At 35.6% G+C, this 24,610-nt stretch overlaps 1 protein-coding gene across 1 annotated transcript in view; it reads left to right on the forward strand.

Moving 5' to 3' along the window:
- Positions 1-24,610, forward strand: part of LOC149777721 (sushi, von Willebrand factor type A, EGF and pentraxin domain-containing protein 1-like) — a 49,848-nt gene that overhangs the window by 21,406 nt on the left and 3,832 nt on the right. Inside the window, exons 3-15 of the mRNA XM_089940430.1 lie at positions 1,148-1,333; positions 3,260-3,514; positions 3,772-3,969; positions 8,858-9,049; positions 10,529-10,707; positions 12,096-12,252; positions 13,023-13,184; positions 17,452-17,628; positions 18,703-18,933; positions 20,113-20,283; positions 20,775-20,978; positions 22,972-23,154; positions 24,318-24,473. Coding sequence (XP_089796556.1) covers positions 1,148-1,333; positions 3,260-3,514; positions 3,772-3,969; positions 8,858-9,049; positions 10,529-10,707; positions 12,096-12,252; positions 13,023-13,184; positions 17,452-17,628; positions 18,703-18,933; positions 20,113-20,283; positions 20,775-20,978; positions 22,972-23,154; positions 24,318-24,473 — 2,451 coding nt within the window. The remainder of the gene's footprint in view (positions 1-1,147; positions 1,334-3,259; positions 3,515-3,771; positions 3,970-8,857; positions 9,050-10,528; positions 10,708-12,095; positions 12,253-13,022; positions 13,185-17,451; positions 17,629-18,702; positions 18,934-20,112; positions 20,284-20,774; positions 20,979-22,971; positions 23,155-24,317; positions 24,474-24,610) is intronic.

Genomic DNA, 24,610 nt, shown 5'->3' on the forward strand with positions numbered 1-24,610 from the left:
TATAACCTTGCTATAGGTTGATGAAGAAGCAAATATATTGAAGTATGTGTGAGCCTCATAACCAAGAGCTGTATTATACAATCTCGACAGTCTATAGCAACTTTGTATAATTGGCATTGTGAACAATGTAGATAAATACCATGGAACGTGTACACATACCATTACGATGAACATACTTGTAGTAGTTTACTTAATGTAAGTTCAGTTTCAAGGGTTTCGTCAAGCCCAAACTATATTTCCCTCTCACTCCACAGATTTCCACGTATATTGTCACTTTTGAGAGAGTGATGAAAGCGGAAAGGATGTCGATGAAATTGTGTACCATGTATAAATCATTTAGAAAACAGGGATTATTAATATTTTTTCGTTCTTACCTTACGTTGCTAATGATTGAACAGAGGAAATTCATCATCAATCTAATGATACCACAGCCTACTGTTGAAACAATGTTTATATATCTGTATTAATGAGCCATAAAAGTCATATTACTTTTCAAGTATATTATATATATATATATATATATATATATATATATATATATATATATATATATAGTTCTGCCTCGCATATATCAGAGATGGAGAAAGAAAGAGAGAAATGTAGGTAGGCTGGGGTGGGGTCGCGGAGGCAGGCATTATAGTGACAACCCTGTCGTGTGTGAGGCCGTACCTTTCACTCACCTTATATCAGATCCTGGCCTGACTCAAAATGGTTCAATATATGAACGATGCAAGGACGTTTCTTTTTATCAAAATAAAACTATCGGACAAATTTTAGCTGTAATAATTTTACCAAGGGCTATAAACGACAGTTCTGAATGAGGACCGACCATTCACTTTTTTATTGGGAGGGGGTCTTGCTATTGTCTGCCTCCCAAACAGTTTGTACAAAATATTCAGTCTCTGATTTAACGAAAAAAAGAAACTAATTTTATCCATTTATCCATACGTTTTTGTTATTATTTTAAGGCAATAGAAAACAGAAATATCCTGGGTTTTTTAAGTAAATCATTGTCCCCTCTCCTTTCGAATATTATTAAATGGTCTGCCTTTGATAAACATAGAAGCGTTCTTTTGTTGATGAGATTTGGTGAGGTTTAAGATCTTGAATTATATCTTTAATTTATTCAAGTCGCATTTTTTTTTAGCGTTTACATGCAATACTCTCTTGCCGGTGGCTCGAGCAAACGTATCATGCACTGACAATGACAACTTTCGAAGTATATGCACATATCATTGTGAAAAAGGATACGACATGCCACCATCAGTTAGCAGGACTCTTATTTGTTCTCTTAGCAAAACATGGAGAGGAAATGGTGTCCCTATCTGTCGAGGTAAGCAAAATCATCTGCTTTGCTAAATATCATTATAGGTAGTGCGTCTGCGCATAATATTAGCATTCCTTGGCTATGAGATATATTCATGAGGTATCAAACATTTTATTTTTAGAGGAGGGATAATTGCATAGATTTATTGAGAGATCGGCCCATCCTTTTCTTTAAAACAAACGTTTTCCTCCTTTCTACCTTAATATCGTAAATAATTGGAGGAAAATATTTATATTCAATAAAGAGAAAGCAAAACTTTCAGGCTTAAGGAAGTAAACCCCAGCGCACCCGTCTCCGTCACCTTGTGTCTGGACTAATTGTATAATTCCAGTGTATAGAGCAATATTTGTCTCGAATTCTAGCATAAACTACCACAAATATTACTATGCATGGTGATCGTGGCAGTTGTTACTCGGCTAATACATTACAAAACTGCTAGTTTCATAATAACTTGAGCACCATGCTTAGTAGGCTTTCGAGGTACTTGGAGGTTTTACATTTTATATGACCATTTGTTCTTTCCGAGACAGCAGTTTGTTACATGGGCTGTTTACATATATGATCAAAAAAGAATAACAAGGCATTCAAGTTTACTGGTAATGCAGATATGACCGTATATATTGGTGCACCTAGATTCCACCACAGCAATCGTTGTATTTGGAAACGGATTAAAACGTGCTCATTTGAGAACGTATAACGCAAGTACATTTCACCTTCTTACCGAAAGGAGAAAAAGAAGCCCAACACGGAAGAAACCAAGGCTTGAAACAAACGAATTTACAATGTACATTTTACTTGTGGATGCTAGTTCTTTATATGAAATGATCATAATATTGTGTATGTTAGTATTCGATTTCTTTATTTGTTCTTAATGTGCTAGCTGGTAAAAACATGCCCATTTTATTCTTGCATGTGTTTTTATGTAACCTTTGTTTTGTCTTTCAGACATATTAAATGTTTGAACTCATGAACATTTGAGTATATACTCATTACTAATAAATCAACAGAGTTAAAAAAAAATCGTACTTGTACAATATCTTCATTGTTATTTTAATAAGAGACGGTTTGGCTTGCTTCTGTGGGTTGAAAGCCATTTTCAGCACTTGATAGGTTATCCATGGCGGCCAGTATATCTGGTGGAGGAAGAACCCGAGGGGAATCAGAGAAGAACCAACAACCGACGAAAAGCTATTGACAAGCTTTCTCACATACCCCCATTGGACGACTCAGAGACTCAAACTCATATCCCCATTGGCCGACCCAGAGACTCAAACCCATATCCCCATTGGCCGACCCAGAGACTCAAATACATACCGCCATTGGCCAACCCAGAGACTCAAATCCATGCCCCATTGGCCGACCCAGAGACTCAAACCCATAACCCCATTGGTCGACCCAGAGACTCAAATCCATACCCCCATTGGCAAACCCAGAGACTCAAACCCAAACCCCCTTTATCCGACCCAGAAACTCAAACCCATACCCCCAATGGCCGACCCAGAGACTCAAACCCATACCCCCATACCCCCATTGGCACACCCAGAGACTCAAACCCACGCTGACAGAAGTGAGATGTCAGTGATCGATAAAGACGATTACCTTAGACAATTCGGAGACCCTTGGCCAAGTATACGGAGATAAAAGTATAATGCCCAAGAACCATATTATATTATTATTGCATACTTCTCTTTTGGTACAGACAAAAACAGAAACATTATTCTCCAGATGCAAGTCCTTTAATGCAGCTAATAATTAAGTAACCATTGCGAATATTAATCTGTTTCATGTAGATTTGATTTAAATAAAACACCACATTTGCATCAAGAAACTTTAAAAATTAAAATGAATAATCATTTATTTTAGGCATGTATATGCCCCATTTTTACGTCAATATTTTCTGCGTTCTAAATATGAAATTAACTTTTTCTACAGACATAGAACCACCAACATTCTCTACCTGTCCAAGTATAATTATTCAAGGCTCCGACCAGGGTTTCAACTCAACACGTGTATCATGGGAGCTTCCCACCGTAGAAGATAACAGTGGACCTCATATTTCGCCGATTCTTTCAAATGGACTAGAGCGGGGCAGCAGATTTGAAATAGGAACGCACGAGATAAAGTATATTGCTAAAGATTCGGACGGCAACACTGCACGCCCGTGCATATTCAATGTTATCGTACGTGGTAAGTTTGTTCGAGATATATTATTAATTATTATATAAGAATAAGAAGAAAAAACAAGCTTGAAATGTGTTGAATCTAACTTTTAATTACACAATATATATTATTCATAGATTCGTTATCATGCTTTTGATTTCACTTAATGACAATCCTCTGTTACAAAATAAATTCCTTCCATTGGTATGTGTCCTGTTTATCCTTCCTTCTTATGTACACAGCACCCTGTAATATGTCTTTGTTTTCAAAATATTGCTTCTTAGATGTAAGATGCCATCGTATCTACCCTACGCCCTACATGAGGGTCGACTGTCCGCACGGTTCTCAATTAGGAGCAGCCTGTAACATTTCATGTGACCCAGGAAAAGTTTTGGAGGGACAAGGTTTAGTAATCTGCAACAAAGATCCCAGGGGGCTATTTGGGTCATGGAAGTGGGGAACAAAACAGCCCTCATGCATAAGTATATACCATTTTGCACTTTTATCACAATAGTATTCAGTCGGTTAATCAATGTTTCAATTTTAATAACAAAAAAGCACTAAACCTGTATGTGACATGCAAATTTCAGGTAAGCCTAAGTGACAAAAGATTATTTATAGTTCATATTGGCAGACTATTAGTTATGCGGTTTGTTATTGACTAGACATTCGATTTTACGAGTCTGCAGAATTCGTACCACGCGATGCATCAACCGGTCCGTGCACGATTCCTACGGACCCCATAAAATGCCTTTTGGATCAATTATAAACTACATAACAAATTTTTCACACCGATAGCACTCATTTTAAACCTTTGCTGAGTTATTAGTTATATTTAGCTAAAAACTTCGTGTTCTGTTCAGTTGTTGATTTTTTTAGAATGTTATTTGTTTACGTAACTTTACATATTTACTGACTTTCATATAAGCCATTCATGCAAATTTTGAATTGCGGCATTAGGCATGTAATAGTTGATTGTACATTTGCATACGTTCGTTATCGTTGGGAAAAGGGAATTGGCGAAACAACCATTAATATTCTCAATCACTCAAATATTAAATTTCTGTATTATTGTCTATATTATTGTACTTTGTGGTTAACGTTTAATTGTCAGATTTGCATTTCTTCTTTTGTTTTGCATTTCTGTGAAAGATAGAAATAACAGTGTCCGCCTTATGTGCGTATAACAGACATGTAGTTGCCTGATCCACAATTACATAACATCACATAAATCGACAAGTGAAATTAGAGATTCTATTATGATCAGTATCATCAGTAGTATTGATCCCAATTATAAAAAAGATTTTCAAAGTTTTCCCCAAATCAATTAAGTGTTGAAAAGTTATAATATCACAATGGTTTGTCCAATATGGGTAAATAATTCATGGCGATGGTTTCACCATCAATTTGGAGAGCGCTTGACAGTATGCCGCTAAATTAGGTAAACATGTCCACTGTGTAGTGGGTTTGGCTATTCACTACAATGGTAGGCTATACAAAGGGCTTTCCTGATGCAGGTTGGTGCATAGACTCTGCCTTTTTGATAATGATTGTGAGACTGAAATTAAAGAGAAACGATTCATACTCTGTAGCATGTCAGACAGTCGTCAGCAAACAGATCACGAACTCTGCATTAGCCCGTAGTCTTCTCAGATTGAAAGTGTGCTATCCGTCCGATGTTGATTCCAGTACCATAGTCACGGAAGGCACAGATAAGCACGAAAGAGAATACCATACTGATGAGGGTTCAGGCCAACACGCGGCTTTTCCTGACTCCATTGGTGCCTGTGAATGGGTCAGATAACTAAGTCATCCACGACGTGAACCAGTATGCCATCATGGAATTGCAGTTCCATTCCGATGAATTTAACTGTGCAACATAATTTTGCTGGGATCCTTCAGAGACCCCCAAGACTGACCGTGCCACAGGCTTTTGTCAGGTTGCGAAATGGCGTATATAGGTTGGAGTTCTGTTCCAGGCGTTTTTATTGGCTCTCAGGCAGAAAACCTTGATCGATGTTTTGCACAAGGTGATTCAGCAGAAATCTGCTGACAATTGTTGCAGCTACTGACAACTTGCTCCGATGGATGTATGTTGCCTTTCCCCTTGTACAAGTGAGCGATGAACGCATCACTGTACTCTTGGGATAGAATTCCTCTAGTCCATATTTACTGAAACAATTCAGTCAGTTTCTGTGCCATGTGCGAGTTGCCAGCTTTGTAGACATGTATTCGAATTACATCCGGTCCGGCTGCTTTTGCTTTTTGACGGAACGAGGATCAGCAAGACGTTTGTTGACTTATACTAGGGTCAGACAATCAATTACCTTCTCACTGATAGATGACTATTGGCTGAGGATGTTGTTGTCATGTTCTTCACATCTTTGTAGTATCTTATTTTTGTCAGTGTGCAGTGTCGGGCGATCAGCTCCTAGAACTCTTTTCAAAGCATTGTAGGAGATCTTTCGATCATTCCTGTTAGAGTAGGACTAAATCTCACATGCCTTGTTGTTTAACTATAATCATTGCGCCTCTCTGAGTTTGCATTGGACAGTTATCTTGATGTTGTTGTCGAAGGCTGCCTTCTTAGATGATGAAGCGTTGACTTCTAAACAGGCTTTTTGGGGCTGAAGTTTCTTGTTCACTGCTCTCTGTATGAATGCTCCCATTAAAACCTATCCATGTTTCCGTGATGTGGGACCGAGAGTGTTTGATGCACCTGAATACAAGGGTCTCTAAAGGATATATATTTCTCCTTGACATTCTGCGAGTTCGCATCAATTGTTTTAGTAGGTTGCACATTATCCTTTTTAATTTGGAGACCTTGAGCTTTATAGACACTTTGTAACCTTGCGTTCGTCTGCTAGGCTTAATCTGTATAATCAATTTAATATTATGAGACTTTGGTAAGTCCAGCATTCTGCACTTCTCATGGACTTCTTTAATCGTACAAACTGTCTCCTTTTCTGCTGATGATGTAATCAGTGAGATGGCAGCTGTTAGAATGCAGGCTCAAGAAGTCTTGATGCGGTTTGGCAGGCAGAAAACTGTTGGTGACTAGTAGGTCGTGTTGAAGCGCATTGCCTCAGCAGAACGATTACATTGTTGTTACCTCGTTTTTGCCGATGCATCTTAAGCATGTCTGGTGATCTGTGAAAACTCTAGGATTGACGTCACCAAGGATGATGAGCTTGTTATCCTTCGCTACTTCTGAAATAAGAGACTTTGCGTCTTCATTAAATTGGTCCTTGATCTCAACTGGTTGGTCATGGTGGATGAATAGGCGCTGATGTTAGTAGTATATTGTTTACTATAAAATGGGAAACTCATTTGCATTAGTCGGTTGTTCGCGCCCTTTTGAGGAATTAGTGAGGTCGGTGACTAACTGTGTTTCGAAGGCAAGCCTAACGTCAGACTTACATCGCTGTTCTTTAACTTGGCCACTCCAGAAAAAGGTGTAGTTGTACCTCATCAGCTAGGGGTGTTTCATCCGGAGCCGCTAATGGAATATTGCACCTGACAAGTTCTCTACCAAGATCATGACGTACGCGTGAAATGGAATTAACTTAGAGAAAGGTGTGAAGAGTCACCCTCGTCATTCTTTAGGGACAGAATTTGGTGGCAAGACAATGTCGCGACTTATATAGATAAGTCTGGATGCAATGAATGGTCCTCGGGTCGTTCTCCACCTGAGCTGACGCTATGCGCTGTCTACGCAGTTCTTGCCACATCCTGGGGGATGAGCATATCTGCGCCACCTCCTAATCCACCAGACACAACATTCCAGAGATATCCGTTTATTCTGTGTCAACGGTCACAGGAAGCACAATCTACTGTTACCTATGGTAGCAGACACTGCCGGACCTGACCTGGAACGCCAGAATTGACAAGCAAATGCGGTTTTTAGCAGACTATGCGCAAATATGTTGGAATGCAAAGACATTAGTCTGCAAACAAAACTAAAGGTATACGAAGCTACTGTGCGACTGTCACTGCTGTATGCATGCAGAACCTGGATGGTGTGCGGACACCAAGACAAGAAGCTGAACCATTTTTACATGGGCTGCCTGGAGAAAATGATGAGGAATGACGGCAAGAGAAAGTCCCAGATACTGTTGTTCTCACATGGACAGGCATTCCAAGCATGCACACGTTAGCGATGAAATTACAGTTAAAATGGGTGGGTCGCCTCACAAGCATGTCAACCAAGCACCTACCAAAGAATATCTTCCACGAAAGAGGAAAGTCGATCTAAGGGAGGTATGAAGAAACTCTTAAAAGACCATCTGAGCTCATCTTTTGTACACTTAAACATTGACACTGATTCTTGGGAAGATCTAGCACAGAATCATTCCACCTGGTGAAGTTTCATCTCTCCTGGAGCTACAGATTATGAGCTGAGGAGAATTGCAGAGGCAGTGCAGAGGGAACGTCCTCTATTGGTTCAACAACCTCAGGCGACATTTCCTGTCTAATGTTCCACAGACAGTTCAGAGCACAAACTGGTCTAACCAGCCACTCAAATCCTCACAGAAGCCAAACCAGTTAGTGATGTCATGATCATATTCGAACTCGAAAAATGAACAGTAACACATACCAACAGTTGCAATTTTTGATATACGAACTAAAGTCAATTGACAGTGTTCCATTCATTTATTATCTATAAACAAATGCATAATGTACATATTACAACAAGAGACTATCATACAAAAATTTTTCCTGGTTGTTTGTTTGAATTGTCCATATCTATTTTTAAAATGACCCGTGTTATCAATACAGCAATGCACTTGGAGCGTGTGCTCAGGCACACTATCAAACATGTTGTAATGAAATATGAATGTAACGGTCTTATATATATATATATATATATATATATATATATATATATATATATATATATATATATAGAGAGAGAGAGAGAGAGAGAGAGAGAGAGAGAGAGAGAGAAGTTACAATTTGCTAACATAAATATGGATTTCAAAGAAAAACACTTTTCAAGTAAATCATGGCAAAACTAAATTATTCAAAAATGCAATGTTTCTTGATCTGTGACGAAAGTCTGTAGCAATGAAGATAAAAAATGACCTTCTCATGGTTTGTTTATATATGTGGATTTTGATGTAACTTTAAGAAAATAAGTTGCTGTTACTTTTCTGAGCATTTCAATCGAAAGTTAGCTTTCGTCTAACATGACCTGAATTTTCTTCAGCTTTAAATATAACCCTTTTTCCAAGTTGAATGCATCATTCCTATTCAGACATAATTTGTATGCAAAATAGCTAAATAATCGTTATGAATCATTGTAATTATTCATAACATTAGCAACAATAATATAATATATTAATCTAATGTTTCCATCTATGATTTTAGACGGAAATAAGTGTGTCCCATTAAAAGCTCCAAAGAATGGTGCTGTTGCTTGTGATATATGGATGGGTGGAGATTTCTGCCAGTTTCAGTGCATAAAAGGAACCGATATGCCGGGTATAGATTGGAGGAAACTTCATGTGTGTTCAACAAGAGGAGAGTGGGTACCCATAATTTCTACGAGAGCTTGTGAAGGTGTGTACATACATACATACATACATACATACATACTATTATGACTCTATGGTCTTAAAATGTGTAAAAGAAAATAGTGAGCATCAACAGACTTTGTAAAATTCAACAAATAATATATTGCCCAAGAATGCAAAGTGAAAAATGTAAAAAAGACTTACGGTATTGTGAAATAAATTCCAAATAATCCTATAATTTCGAACAAAAGTCCTAAGTTCTGAATAAACCTTAGTTTTATTCCAAAACAAATCAATCGCTGGAACAGTTGATGTACCTATAGTGGCCAGTGCCGTAGTGATGTGCCAACATTATTTTCATGAATCACAATAATGCAATTCAAGATGATATCCTTATTTGAATTTCACTATGAATCAAAGTCTATATTTCAAAGAATGTTATATTAAGGACTTTATATTTCACGAGTAGAATCACTTGAATTAAAACTTTTAATAAATAAATTCCAGCCCAAATGAAATACTGGACACAACATTAATACAACTGATTCTGCTGAAATCTTAAAGCACGAATAAATAATTATTCCAGCAACAGATCCTCTACGTGAATTCAGATGACAATTATCATTTTCAAATAGAAACAAAACATTACCTAATGGAACATTTTATTCTAAGTGACTTCCAATGTGTACGAGATACAATCTTAGTTATTATTAGAAGGTCTGTTACTAATATTATAAAAAAAGAATATGCAATACACAATGTCTTTGACTTGGACCAAGATAAATATGTTTGCTTCTATTAATAATGATCCTAATATTAAACCCACGCTCATAGAGAAAATATTGGCTATGTACTAGTTGCTAACAGAATAAAAAAATCATTCAGGTCAGGTAGAAAACGACCTTGATCTTGGACAACGTAAAGTCCAAAAATACAATTATTCATAGCATATCATGAATTAGAAAAATAACATTAAAAAAAACAACTTATATACTTTAAGAATAGCAACATTTTGGAAGTGTTCGTATGAAGCAATTTGATTTATCGATATTGTTGGTATATCGAATTGAGTTTGATCCATGCCGCATGAATAAATATACAATAACGGTTTCAATAACGGACCATTGAGAGCACATGTAGCCGTTTAATGAATGTGCAGTTACTGGTAAATGTGAATCAGTTGCATAACGAGAACAATTATCCACGTTTTAATGTACGTGTTGTAAACATAGAAGGTACTAAATCAGATCTTACATCATCGAATCAAAATTCCAAGTTTCTCTCTCTCTCTCTCTCTCTCTCTCTCTCTCTCTCTCTCTCTCTCTCGTTGTCTAAAACTATGTTGGTAACACTGACGGACCAACCATGCGCGCTCAACAAACAGTAACAGACAGAGAGAGACTAGAGGAGATATGAAAAACAGCTAAAATGAAGAATCTAGCACTTGTAAGTTAGAAAGAAAGAAATGTAATTTGTTGCGCTGACGTGGAGTTTCCCATCTTTATTTATGTTTTTTTCTTCTAAGCTACACGAAGTGGACGACCAGTAGCTGGGGCAGAGTCATACTTTTATGTTGGCCACTGTCCAGATACAGAAACACAGAACCAAATCAGGGAAAACTTTTATAATGTCATCCGTTCAGATATACTCTTCTCACCCGAAGCCTGTAAAGATCTTAATCAATGCCATGTTGGAAACATCCAGGTATGAGCATTTCCCGTCCAAGATTATCACATAATTAATGATAGAAATAGAGCAATATTGTTTTCTGTGGAACAGTGAATCAGTTTTACTCTTTGGAAGAATACAAATAATCGGAAACAATTTATTTATGAAAATATATCAAGAATAGTATGATTTGTCATTCATTTTGTTACCGTTCATCTAGACCCTCAAACTTTGATGGCAATTAGAAATGTTATATTGATACGAACCTTGTTTTCTTCCTCCTCTTTGGTACGAAATTTTGTCTTTGAAATCGTTTCACCTTCTTAGTTTTCCTTACATTTCTTTTTAGGAGTCCAACAATTTATTTCAGTATTGTTCAACATCCCGATACTTTAAAACATCCATAAACAGAACACAGTTGGGCCATTTCATGGAGGTGGTTAATATAAAGAGGTTTCATCAGCATTAGAATAAATGTTTTGGGACTAAAGTACATGGCCAGTCTCTAGAACAAGCGGAATTGAGAAGTCTTGTCTGATGCAAGTATTACTGTCTCTAAAAGAGAACAGTATACAACGTTGTAGTTGGCGTTAACAATTTAGAACAATCGAACACTTTTAACGTATATCTTTAACTGAAGGCATCACAAGTTGATTGAGAAATAAATGGTGTTAGTTGTTATATTGACACGGAATTTAATCTAATTGCGAAACGTATAATCTAAACATGACAGCCTTGGTTGCCTGTATTAACTTAGAGAATCATGCAGTGGTAACATCTATGTTGTTTACCTCGTTCATTACAGGTACGTTGTGGAGAAATAGATCTAGTTAGAAGCAAAAGGGACACGCTGATTGACCTATACAATATTTCGGAAACCTTGACCATCCAGTACGACCTTCAACTCGATCTGACGTCAGAAGAAGGCTATCTTAAAGTTTCGAATCTGTTCAAAAATACCTTCCAAAGTATTGATGACCATTTTAAAAACACTAACATCTCTGAGAAGCTTGCCGACATAGATGTTGTTTATCATGGAACACAGGCCAAACACCTTAGAATTTCTTGCCCATCTGGATCTGTAGAATCAGCGGATTCATTTTCGTGCAGTAAGTTTACGGCTACAGCACCTCCTAATCATGACTTCCCTTTTTATGAGACCATATTGTCTACGAAATGAATATTTACTGAACTATAATGCTTGATATATGTATTTATGAATTATCAATATATGCAACAATTAGCGATACTGAAACTTTTACGAAAGGTAGAGATAGTGGGTGATATTAGTATAATTATTTTGCCTCAAGTGGCCCTAAATTGTCTTTGTTATTTTATCCATTAGAGTTACCTCACCTTGTTATATTTTTAATTTATCGTTATTTCAAAGCCATTGTTTATGTATGTTATTAAAATCCTTTCAGTCGAGTGTTCGGAAGGCACATATTTTAACCACAATGACTTGCACATCATGCCAGAAGGGATACTACCAGAACATGTCCGAACAACATGCATGTAAGGCATGCCCACCATTAACGACCACGAGAATTACAGGGGCAATTTCAGCTGACTACTGCGAAAGTAAGTATAGAAACATGCAGAGAGTTTATGCTGTTTATGTTATGTACTGTATTTGTTTTGTTTAATATAGTTGAAATACATGTTTTCTCAAACAACCGTGGAGGTCATTTCAGATTTTATTACTTTGATACCCGTAGAGGCCATTTCAGATTTATTACACTAACGCTAATAGAGATCATTTCACATCTTATTACTCTAACACCCGGTGGAGGTCAATTCAGATTTTATTATTATCATAAAGTTAACTTATTAATCTTAAAGTTGCTATCACTTCTACATTCAATTTCTGCTGTTAATGAAATATCAGCAGGAAAAAAATATCAGGGCACTTAACTATAAGTAACAATATCTTTACTTTTCGCTGTCAGTTCAATTGTAATTTTAGTATGATGCATTTCGGAAAAGTGTAAAGACAGAAAACATTTGTTTTCATTTCTCTAGTATATACGTATTCATAAAATTAGAAAAGAGATACAAAGTCTTGCAAATATAGTCATTTGCAGATGGTATTTTAATTATAAACGGAAACAGTTATGAATAGTATAAAAATGGCAAACGGTAAATGGACCTCACAAGCGCCATCAATTAAACTAGTAAATATAATAAGCTTGTTTTGTTTGAAATTACAGAGTGGTTTAAATCCCTAGAAAATGTACTGCCGATCAAGTTGTGCAATGATTCAGGGATATTAATGCAATTTGTCAAATTCAGATAGTATTTTTCTTCCGACAACTTGAGATTATTGTGACTTACAAATTCATTTATTCTAGCTGCTTGTACTCCTGGTCATTGGTCAAATGATGGTGCAGAACCATGTTCGCTATGCGAAGCTGGGACGTACCAACCCATGTACGGTCAAATAAAATGCATCCGATGTCTAGGATCTAAAACAACTCTGATGGTAGGAGAAATCAGCGATGATAATTGTCAAGGTACCTTGTGTAAATTTAAACATTATATCATTGAAAGCACCATATAACAATACGGAAAACATTACTATTGTTTTTGTTTTATTGGCATGAATTAAATTCACTATGTGAAATTTAACGGTCCTTCTGATGTATCATTTTATAATTTCCTTCCCGACTGAAGCTATATATATATATATATATATATATATATATATATATATATATATATATATATATATATATATCTCCTTTTTTAATCTAAATACTCTTTGTTCTGTTTTCCTGGGTAGATTTTCTTGGTAAGTAATTTTTTAGTTTTAGATTCCGGGAATACATCATTTTTCATTTGTTTGCTGACAAACGTATCGATCAAATACTCAAAATAGTATTTATCAGTTAAATGAACCGCGAAAATGATTGCTTTCATAGAGTTCGAGGAAATATCTATTCCAGAATTTGATGTCTATTTTCCACGAATCCCGGAGAAAAATGTTTCACTTCAAGTTGAACCATTTGACACATCCAATTTCACCATGATGTTTTGGTTGCAAGTTTCCACCAACGAGAACTGTACCCCACTAAGTCTATTGTCGAACGACGATGAATTCCTAGCTATTAGAGTATCTTCCAATTACCTGATTGTATCTTTAAATGGGTAATCATTTTTAGTTTTATTCATTTATAACATAAAATCACGATGAAGTGAATTTAACAATGGTTTGAAAATCATTTAATATAGTTGACACCATTCAGAAAAAAATCAACCATGTGTGACAGTACTGCCATATTTGGAAAATAAGACTGCATCTTAAGAAATTCTTATAGGAAATACACGATGAATTCAGTTGTTTTCAAACAAACGTGAAGTAAAAAGTGCTTTTAGTGGACAGTCTTTGTTCGGCTGCGGTCCTCCATACAAAGTACCATAACTGAAAATGAGTATTTATCTCCTCGCATACAAAACTGAGAGTGGATATAACCTTCACTCCTTCATTCATTACGCCTGTAATATATATTAAACCTACACATGAAAATTGGTATGTCATTGCATATCAGGAAGAAATCAACCATACCAAAAGTTAGTTGACGTGACCTACTTTTGACTCTTTCGTAACATATATTTTCAGCTGTCAATTTGTTACACCTCTACCTTAGTATCTATTTTACTCGTACTCATGAAAGTTGATATTTAAATTTGTTTCCATCAGAAAACCTCTGATATACATACAAAATAGGTCTATGCTACCTAAGCTTCCTACCCAGTGGAGAGACATTTGTATGTTCATGATTGATATGTTGATTGACGTCTTTTATATCGAATCAAATTTTCACTTTACCCCACTCTTATTAAACTTTGCTTGCTGATGCAGCTTAAGTATCTGTGTAAAGCAATAATGTTTCCTCTTTCTTGATGGCAGTCCAGTTGATTGGTTACACTCATAACCAATGTTAAATGTGTTAAAAACATATCAAGACCAGCCTGCTTCACTTGTCAATGGAAATCTCTGTGCAAGGTTCTCGGGTCCCATAGTCTAAGCATCAATCCTCCACGCCAGTCTGTATATTATAATGTTACAAATATATGGCCATTAGCTATTGAATAGAAAGAAGCTAATGCAACAAGTTTAGCAAAACTTAACAAATAATTTAATTATCTAAGCTATGAATGAAAATGTGAGAGAAACGTACAGTATTATGAAGTGAATCCCAAACAAATCTTAATAAAGTTCCATGAAAGCCCAAAAGAATGAAAAGTTCTGCATAAATATCAAAACCGGAAATGTACTGGTGCACCAAGAATCGTGACATTGTCAAGATGGCACTGTCAAGAACTCCTTTGAATAATTCACAACAGTTGCAAATTAATAGTATGATCCAAACATTGAGCACTTTTTATTTCCACTGAACAGTCCAAACAAATGTTTTCCTCTCGAATAATATGTACGTGCAACATAAACACGTCTGCAGACTTACAACAGGAGCACAAAAATTGAGGATGACTCTAAAATAGGTATGAATCTGATTGCTCAGTTCTCCTCCTTTATACACCTTCTATTACGACTATATTTCACAACATACTCCACGTGACAAATATTATTACTTAATTTACCTCGAACTTGCGACAGATAAAGATTATATCGCATGGTCACGCAGTGTAAAGTACCTTGAGCATGGACACATTTCGGTAGCCGATCCAGGCAGATCGGCTTGTTGAAAACGATCCCGCAGCCTCCCTGGTCACGAGTTTAGCGCCTAAACCAGTCAAACGCCGCGGTTCAGGACTATGTAGCACTATATCGTGTATACATAATTAATACGAATGCTTTTTATGTGTTTGTTTGTTATTTTGTTTTTTTTTTTTTTGTTTTTTTTTTTTTTGCTTTTCATTTTGAATAAAATGTAATACAAGAGGCACAGCCTCGTGTAATCTTTTTCAAGGATTGGGAAGGGTTTCAAGAACCCATATCAGTGTAACAAACTATTTTTGCTTTATGTTGTCATGATTAATGTCCGCTGCATCAAGAGTTACAATTCTCAAGTGTGTTACCTCATTTCGGTTGTTTTCTACTACAGACATAACTTCAGTCACAATCAAACTCCAATGGACCATAGGTGGCATCATTACACCTTCATGATTGAGGATGCATCATGTAAAATAACCGTACTTGTTGATGGAAACCAGATTTTTACAGAAGAAGGTGGCTGTAATCAAAGTGAAACAATTACAGAAATCGTACTAGGGGGTTTGTATACAATATATGATATTACGTACTCATATGTGTAATATTATGGAGACTACAGCTTAGAGACTTTTCAGGTTTGTCTACTTTATTATAAGTTCCTTTGTCGCAATATTAGGTCTATGTTGTATTTATTTGCCTCACTATTGTCATCAGTTTGCCAGTTGATTGTGCTCAACACTGGCATCAGCGATGATACAAATAAATTCCTAATTAATTTTGGTCAATAGTGTAAGTACACGGAAGACTTACAAGATACAATATATAAAATATCGGACCTAATGTGAATTTTGTATAATCCCATGAATTATTTTTTGGAAACTATTCATGGAAACCAGAACAGTAAATAACAAATTTAGTAAATTTTTAGATCCGATGACTCAACGATATTATTTCAAAATTTAAAAAAGTTACTGGATCATAGAGTGATTTTTCATTGCAAAGACATTAAACATTAAAGGACCATGGACTAATTTCTTGGATGTAAATAAATTAAAACATGCTGCTACAACCATACACACATTTTATTTGATTGTAAATAAATGAATCAATTTAATCTTATTACATGGGGTTTTTTTTCATGCTTACAAAAGATGACCTCTATATCGTCTCAATTCAAGCTGCCAGTTTGTAAAATATAAATTACCTAAACTAATTTGTCTCATTTTGAATATTTCATGGGAAATTAGGAAGATTTCCCTTTTCAATTATTAATTTATTTTGAAATTCTAAAGGTTTTACCATTTTCAGTATGGAGATTACAACGTATCAGTTGTCAAGTAAGCAGATAGATTGGTCCACATAGTTAAGATGTTTTTGTCCTTGACTGATTTAACTGGAGGCTTGATGAATTATCATTAACACGGATGCCGAAATTGTGATGCGTTTTATTGCATCTGTCAACTAGCTCTTATAAAAAGTTACCCAAACGTCTGTTTTCATTTGAGTCAAATACCTCCACATTCTATGCTCTGGTCTATTAAATGCAAAGGTAATCACGTTTTCCGATTTCCTGGAAATCTTTACATTTCCTTTTGTAAATACATTCATTTACTTCTTTGTTTGCAATCACAAAATTAGTATGTGATCAAGAAAATAGTCAGTGGTCCAGTCAATTTGACTTCAACTTGTAAAATAATAGCCATGATCCCACCTTTATTGAGTCTCCGTCTTGAGAATGGTAGATTAGTTTTATAAATTTGGTTTATAATGTTCTGTACGACGGCATTAAAATAACAACATGGGATTAGTCCAGCTCTGTCATATATTAAAAATATATTAGAGTCATGCTGGTCAGGTAATATTAATTTTGTCGTTTACATTTTCGTATCGCTATACGGGATCTGCAAGCAGACGAATGTGTTAATCTGCTCTCCCAGTGTATGTATGTATGTATATATATATATATATATATATATATATATATATATATATACGGTTTATTTCACGTCTGTTGGGGGTGGGGGGGCGCTTCTACTATCTATTATTTTTATTTCTGCTTTTATTATTTCTTGCTCTAATATAAGAATCATTCTCTCTTTTGCAAGATGAACACACAGTCGGTTCCATTTCACAGCTGAATATATGGAAGTCCGTTGATGTACAAATTTTGCCATCACCAACTAAATGCTTCAACGAACTAACTGGGGATCTTGTAGATTGGTTCGACTTTGAAGATGCAGTGCTTCTTGGCGCTGTTACACAGATGCCAAGTCAGTGTGATGGTAAGATACACAATAATTTGAGTACAAACATTGAAGTAAAGCATGTGACTTTTGAAAAATTAATATCTCATCCAATCAATTCAGTTTTGTTTTAAGCACTTGCAGGCAGTCACAACAACGAGCTTTCAGACTGAAGCATTGGAGTCAAGAATTTGTCTTCAAGCCAGCTACTACTCTCTACGGATTTCAATTAAGATAATAAAGAGAGCACAGATTATAGATAGGACTATAGAGAAATTGAATGAAATTATGTACTCATTGGGCATGCAACAGTACACACCAACATTCTTTCCGTAATATGAAGGCAGCAAACAGACTGAGTCAAGGAGGATGCTATATTTCCATCAGTGACCATTTAGTAAGAAACACAAGACATGTTTATCTCAACCCGAGTCAGTGAAGAGATTTATGTATTTATATTCAAAATGAAGCAGTGATTAAGGTATATTAATGGTTTTTAGTTGTTAGTGTGGCATGAAATTCATGCCTGACGAACACTGTAAAAAGCATATATATATATATATATATATATATATATATATATATATATATATATATATAGAGAGAGAGAGAGAGAGAGAGAGAGAGAGAGAGAGAGAATTATAGATATACACCAGACAGAACGGAAAGTGCTGTCTCTGGATTCTTTAGGAGAACGCTTGATAATACGGGGCAGAATTAATATTTAATACAAATAATACTATCATACAAGTAAGAGAATTTTTAATTTCTTTCATAGGAATCCGGAATAACTGTGTAGATAGATGAGAATTAATTATTAGGTCGTCACGGGAGTGTGTCTGTTACACACGAATGCATGTAACACCGATTAAGTAGCATCAGTTTTTGGCGATTTGTGTTTAATCGTGATGGAATAATGGCTGGTGTGTGCAGGCAAGGCGATGGGTACCGTTTACCCGCGGACCTAGGTTTGAATCTTGGTACCTGTATGATAGTATTATTTGTATTATCTCTACTGCATGAGTAACTCAAAGCGAGCTTTTGAAAATAAATTTAAAGCACACTGATGTATCCTAAATTAGTGCAATATTAGTATGTTCCTTATGCTTACAGATTACGATGAATGCACCAGCAATCCCTGTGTAAATGGCATATGTCAGGATGGTTTGCAGACTTATTCTTGCACTTGTATGCAGGGCTTCACTGGACAAAAGTGCGAAGTGAATATAGACGACTGTGGAGAAAACGTTTGCATGAATGGGGCATCATGTAAAGATGGTGTTCTAGGATACAAGTGCATCTGTCCGAAAGGATTTACTGGAAGCTTTTGTGAAATCAAAACAGGTTTGCTTGTTCATACATAAAACCAGTACTAGAAATCAGTTATTTAAGCTTTCTTGTGTTTTTTTTTTTTTTTTTTTTTTTTTTTTTGTTTTTTTTTTGTTCTTTTAATGTGAGGCAAGCATATTAGAATTGGAAAACTGTACAATGTGTCCAAAGAAATCAGAAAACCTCATATAAATACCACAGCGGGGATGAAATAAACTCCACCAGCGGGGAAGAAATAAAACTTAATACGACTTCCGCCAGCGGGATGGGGGTGGGGCTGGGATGGAGGGTAGGAATAGATTTCCTCAATGTTAAAGTAAATCTTCTTTATGGTCGTATACTCATTATTATTAATAAGCTCTATTTTGTCGATATTTGCCCCGACGATGACAACATTTGTTATCGCAAATTTAAGATACAGTTAATCATTTCAGGTGTATATCATGCTTTTTTGACATATGTCAAAGTTTAAAAGTTATTATGCCGAGAAGGTGGGACAGATCTGCATACGGAGAGATAGAAACATTTATATAGCTGGGATGATAAATAATTTGCTCATCAAATAGTTTTAAAAAGAGAGATGATAAAGCTAGTTAATTATCATTTTGATTTTGTGGTATGCCACCATCGTTTGCAAGGAAGGAAACTGAATAGGATAACAGTCAATGGTGGATCCGTGATTGTCACTACAAAATTTTAATTTGAGACTTTGCTAAACCTAGTAATAGTTAAGCGCCAAGTAAATAAATATAACCTATCTTCGCTTTAGCTACTGTAAAAACAAATTATATAAACTTGGCCTGAACATAATTTCCTCCATTGCATGTCATTTCAAACTAAAGTCAATAAATATCATTGGTTTCATCATTCTCCTACTCGTACTTAGTGCTTAAAAATTATGGCGTTCATCATTTTCAGATCAATCAGGATCACGTAGCAGTTTTCAGGACAGTAATAATTTTTCCGAATACTAGCTGATTTACTAAGTGCCTGAAACGTAAGTAAATAACAATCGACTATAGGCATAAATAATGCTCAGAAACACTAAGATTAGGAACGAGATGTTACCGATATGTGCCAATGTATTTCGCTGTCAGTTTTTTCAAGAAATAAGATGGACACTCTAGTAATCTTAAAAATTATTTCTCAGTCTAACCGTCTTTTATATTATAATTTGTATGTATGTCTTGGTAGTGGATGGACAGTGGGGGACATGGTCTAACTGGTCAGAATGCAGTAGATCATGTGGCGCAGGACTTAAGGTTCGTACACGAATGTGCAATGACCCATCGCCGGACAATGGAGGAAAAGAATGTGAAGGACCAGCCAAGGATACGTACTATTGTAACGAAACAGAATGTCGAGGTAAAACATCATTAATATTGGTTTCTTTCGGAAAAGTATGGTACCCTCTTTTTCTACATCAAACGAACATATGAGAGGGATAACGATAACCAATTTTTACAGACAAGAATAAATATTTCGAATAAACCTTTGCTTAAAACATAATTTCTAACGATTTTGTTTTCCTGTCAGCCATATCAGTCTCTTGGCAGTCGTAGTGACTCGTTATGCAGGACGAATGTTAAATTTAGGATGAATAATTCGATAGTATAATGTCATTTGTCTGTTCCTCGGTTTACCTATGATAACATAATAGCAAAGTAAGTATTCGATATTTACCTGCTTTCTTTACGATATATCATAAAGATAGTACTGAACCTTGACTATGGAACTATTAATTAGGATAACTGATCACAGGAAAGAACCATTGTATACGACATGTTATCTTATTTACATATGAACTTCTAAATCATAGGAAATAACTGCTGTGGAAATGTGTTGTTCATTTCCAGTTTGTGAGGAGCTAAGGTCACCGGATAACGGGACACTACTCTGCCAAAATAATTCAGGGACACTCAACTGCACGGTGCACTGTGATGAAGGCTTTGAATTTGATATAGAACCGCTGAATTACTACACTTGCGGACCGGAGACATTTAATGAGTGGAATTTCCAAACAGAAGACAATCCCTACAGAAGACTTCCATCTTGTCAAGGTAATTTGCGTTCTTCGTTTTATTCCCTCGCTTTTGTAAACGTACGCTACGCAATGACAATTTTTTTAAAATCTGCAGAGTCCAATCATATACATTTGATTCAAACTAAAAGAACTCACCACTGTTTTTCGTTGATTATTTCTTCAGTTACATAAAATCCATTAAAAACTCAATTTTACATTTAAAAGTTTGCCTTTTTTAGTTTTGTATTTTTTAAGTAGCTGGATTTGTTGGTTATTTGTTTAATACACACTGTAGTAATCTCAGATATAAGCGCATGTGTCCAGTATTACATGAAATATCAGAGAGGTCTATAAATGATTACAATTAGTGCTGACAAAAGATTAGCTGAAACAATGTGCAAAGTGCGATTCAAGACTGCTTAGAACTAAATCTTACCATTAGTATACACACAATTAGTTTTTAAAATAGAATACACGCAATGTTTGTTTTTTCAATATTGGAGTTTTAAACACATGAATCTTCTGGTTCATACCATCTATAGTGTAGTTCTAATTTATTGCTATACCTTTTAGGGAGTACAAAGTACGTACGTGTTTGTATTTCTTATGTCTTTCAAATGGCACTAACGCATATTTAAACGTAACTTACGGTGCAAAAATATTTCCAGCAATCTTTAATGGGTAACATTGGTGCTTGCAAAAAGTCAATGAGAGGACTGCAAAGTTCTATTTGCAGATCCTTTCTTAGCTTGGCGAAGTTTAACATTAATGTTTCCTTGGATTACAACCTGTCCTTACGTTCATCACGCATTTTCACTTTATCCGTTATTATACAGGTCTTGCGAAATGATTTTTACTGTTATCATTATTTGATTTTTGGTATTCATACATATTTTAGCATTCTTGTGTCTTCTTCATATATTACAGTGATTTCACCAGCAGATAAAATAAATATAACCTACAGGGCCTTGTACAGAGATCTGTACTGTAACACGGATGAGTCTTTCGTTCAACATCGGGTACGGACCCAAATTGAGCCAGTTATAAATTCATTGTCCTGTGTCAACACTGGAAGCTGTGCAAAGGACAACGTCGAGATTATTAACTGTAGATCTGGTCGTTCATCAAGATCTGCTAATCATAATACCGTTGGTTTTGTGATAACTCTTTCCACCAGCCCATCCGGTGAGTACCATTCTCATATATTTGCCCAATGGAGACAGAGTCATTAAACGTAAAATATTTGTCCATTAATTACTTTGGATAAATTGCTTTATTCACGTGAATTAATAATAATGAAAAAGACAACGTTTGTTATGCATCACCTTCTTTTAAATAGTTGATTCCTAAGTGACAATTGTACAATTGAGTGTAAAATGAATTTTTATTAAGAATATGGTATATGCCTAATATAAATGTGGAAAGAATGATTATTGCGAACATATTAAACAAACGAAAACATTCTTCTTGGTAATGTCCAATATAAGTTTTGAACTGGAAGCTGATGCATTAAACCTCACTTAAATACTTAATGTCCTAAAGAAATTAGTTCACGTCCGGATGAAAGATTTCCACTAATTTACCAGCACATAACAACAAAGAAGTTATAATAGTACTCGGTTTTATAGTAGCTGATAAACTGTGTAATTAAGGTTGAAATTAATTCAGAAAAGTCGTAATGCTTGTTGTGTTGATGGTAGTAGTTGTAGTAGTAGTAGTATAATGGAAAGAAGTCACGGTATGGAGTGAAGGTGCTAAAGGGATGAAAGAAATCTTCTACCCTTTCATTTATTTATTGTTTTTCTTTTCTAGCGTCTTACATGCATACGTACTAACCAAATATTCTTAGACCAATGTTTGGTTTGTAATAGAAGTTACATGTTTTGTTGCATTCTATCCCGTAAGTCTCATTGTAGTTTTATATACCTTTCATTTCATTCCATTACTTTTCTAGTATAAATTATTTCAGTTTTTAAATCTTCCGTTTATTTATTTTTATTTATTTCTATTTACACTTGTTATGTTTACAGTCGACAGCAACACGAACCTTTACGCCTTAGACAACGCATTTAGGGAAATACTTGAAGCAGCCGATGGTGGTAGTTTTACCCTTAACGTGTACGACGAAGACTTCTATGTTGATGACAATTTGATAGAGATCACCAGTGGCGTTATGTGCCCAGACGGACTCATTAATGTTAATCATTACTGTGGTACGTAATGGTGAAAAGTTATTAGTACAGTATGTATGTAGATAGACAGATGGTAAATATAACCATCTCACAGCCAAATGGAATTAAATGATGTCTGTATACATTTTCTAATATTCTAAAGTAAGTGAGATGAGGATGGTGGTTGATTACTCAAGAGAGGTTGGTTGATTAATTATGTGAGTCCTCATATAATAAGAAGTAAGGTTGATTGATCATGTAAATCAGCGTGATAAGCAGGTGGTTGAATAATTATGTGTCACCTTGTGGTTGATTAATCATGTACTTCGCAGTGTAATGAGGATGATGGCTTATTACATTTGTAAGAGACTGCGTGATAACGACGTTGGTTGATTAATCATGTACGTAGCAGTGTAATGAGGATGATGGCTTATTACATTTGTAAGAGACTGCGTGATAACGACCTTGGTTGATTAATCATGTACGTTGCAGTGTAATGAGGATGATGGCTTATTACATTTGTAAGAGACTGCGTGATAACGACGTTGGTTGATTAATTATATAAGTAACCATGTGATAACGACGTTGGTTGATTAATTATATAAGTAACCATGTGATAACGACGTTGGTTGATTAATTATATGCCACCTTGTGGTTGATTAATCATGTACGTCGCAGTGTAATGAGGATGGTGGCTTATTACATTTGTAAGAGACTGTGTGATAACGACGTTGGTTGATTAATTATATAAGTAACCATGTGATAACGACGTTGGTTGATTAATTATATAAGTAACCATGTGATAACGACGTTGGTTGATTAATTATATAAGTAACCATGTGATAACGACGTTGGTTGATTAATTATATGTCACCTTGTGGTTGATTAATCATGTACGTCGCAGTGTAATGAGGATGATGGCTTATTACATTTATAAGAGACTGCGTGATAACGACGTTGGTTGATTAATCATGTACGTCGCAGTGTAATGAGGATGATGGCTTATTACATTTGTAAAAGACTGCGTGATAACGACGTTGGTTGATTAATTATATAAGTAACCATGTGATAATGACGTTGTTTGATAAACTATTTTAATTTCTTCATGTCTAAATCTTTCAATTCTAAGTCAGACTTATAACGATATATTACTAACATTCTAACTGTATTAAGCATTTTATGGTTGACATATTTTCTTGTCGCAGTGCCATGTGGAAAAGGGGCGTATCTACTTGATGACCAATGTCAACGTTGCGACTACGGAGAATACCAAGACGAGCCCGGCCAAAGCAGATGTAACAAGTGTCCATCAGGCTATACCACAGAGGGACGTGGATCCATTGGGAAAGAGGACTGCAAGGGTTTGTGACATTTAATGAATACTAAACGTAACAAGTAAAATATTAGGAATGAAATGCATGTAAAGTACACGGTCAGTTTATTCCAGTGATGTTATATAACACCTGGAACGGATGAGGGGAGCCGAGCCGACGCACGC

This window comes from Sinohyriopsis cumingii, chromosome 17, assembly GCF_028554795.1.
Source record: "Sinohyriopsis cumingii isolate HCF-2022 chromosome 17, ASM2855479v2, whole genome shotgun sequence".
Lineage (NCBI taxonomy): Eukaryota > Metazoa > Mollusca > Bivalvia > Unionida > Unionidae > Sinohyriopsis > Sinohyriopsis cumingii.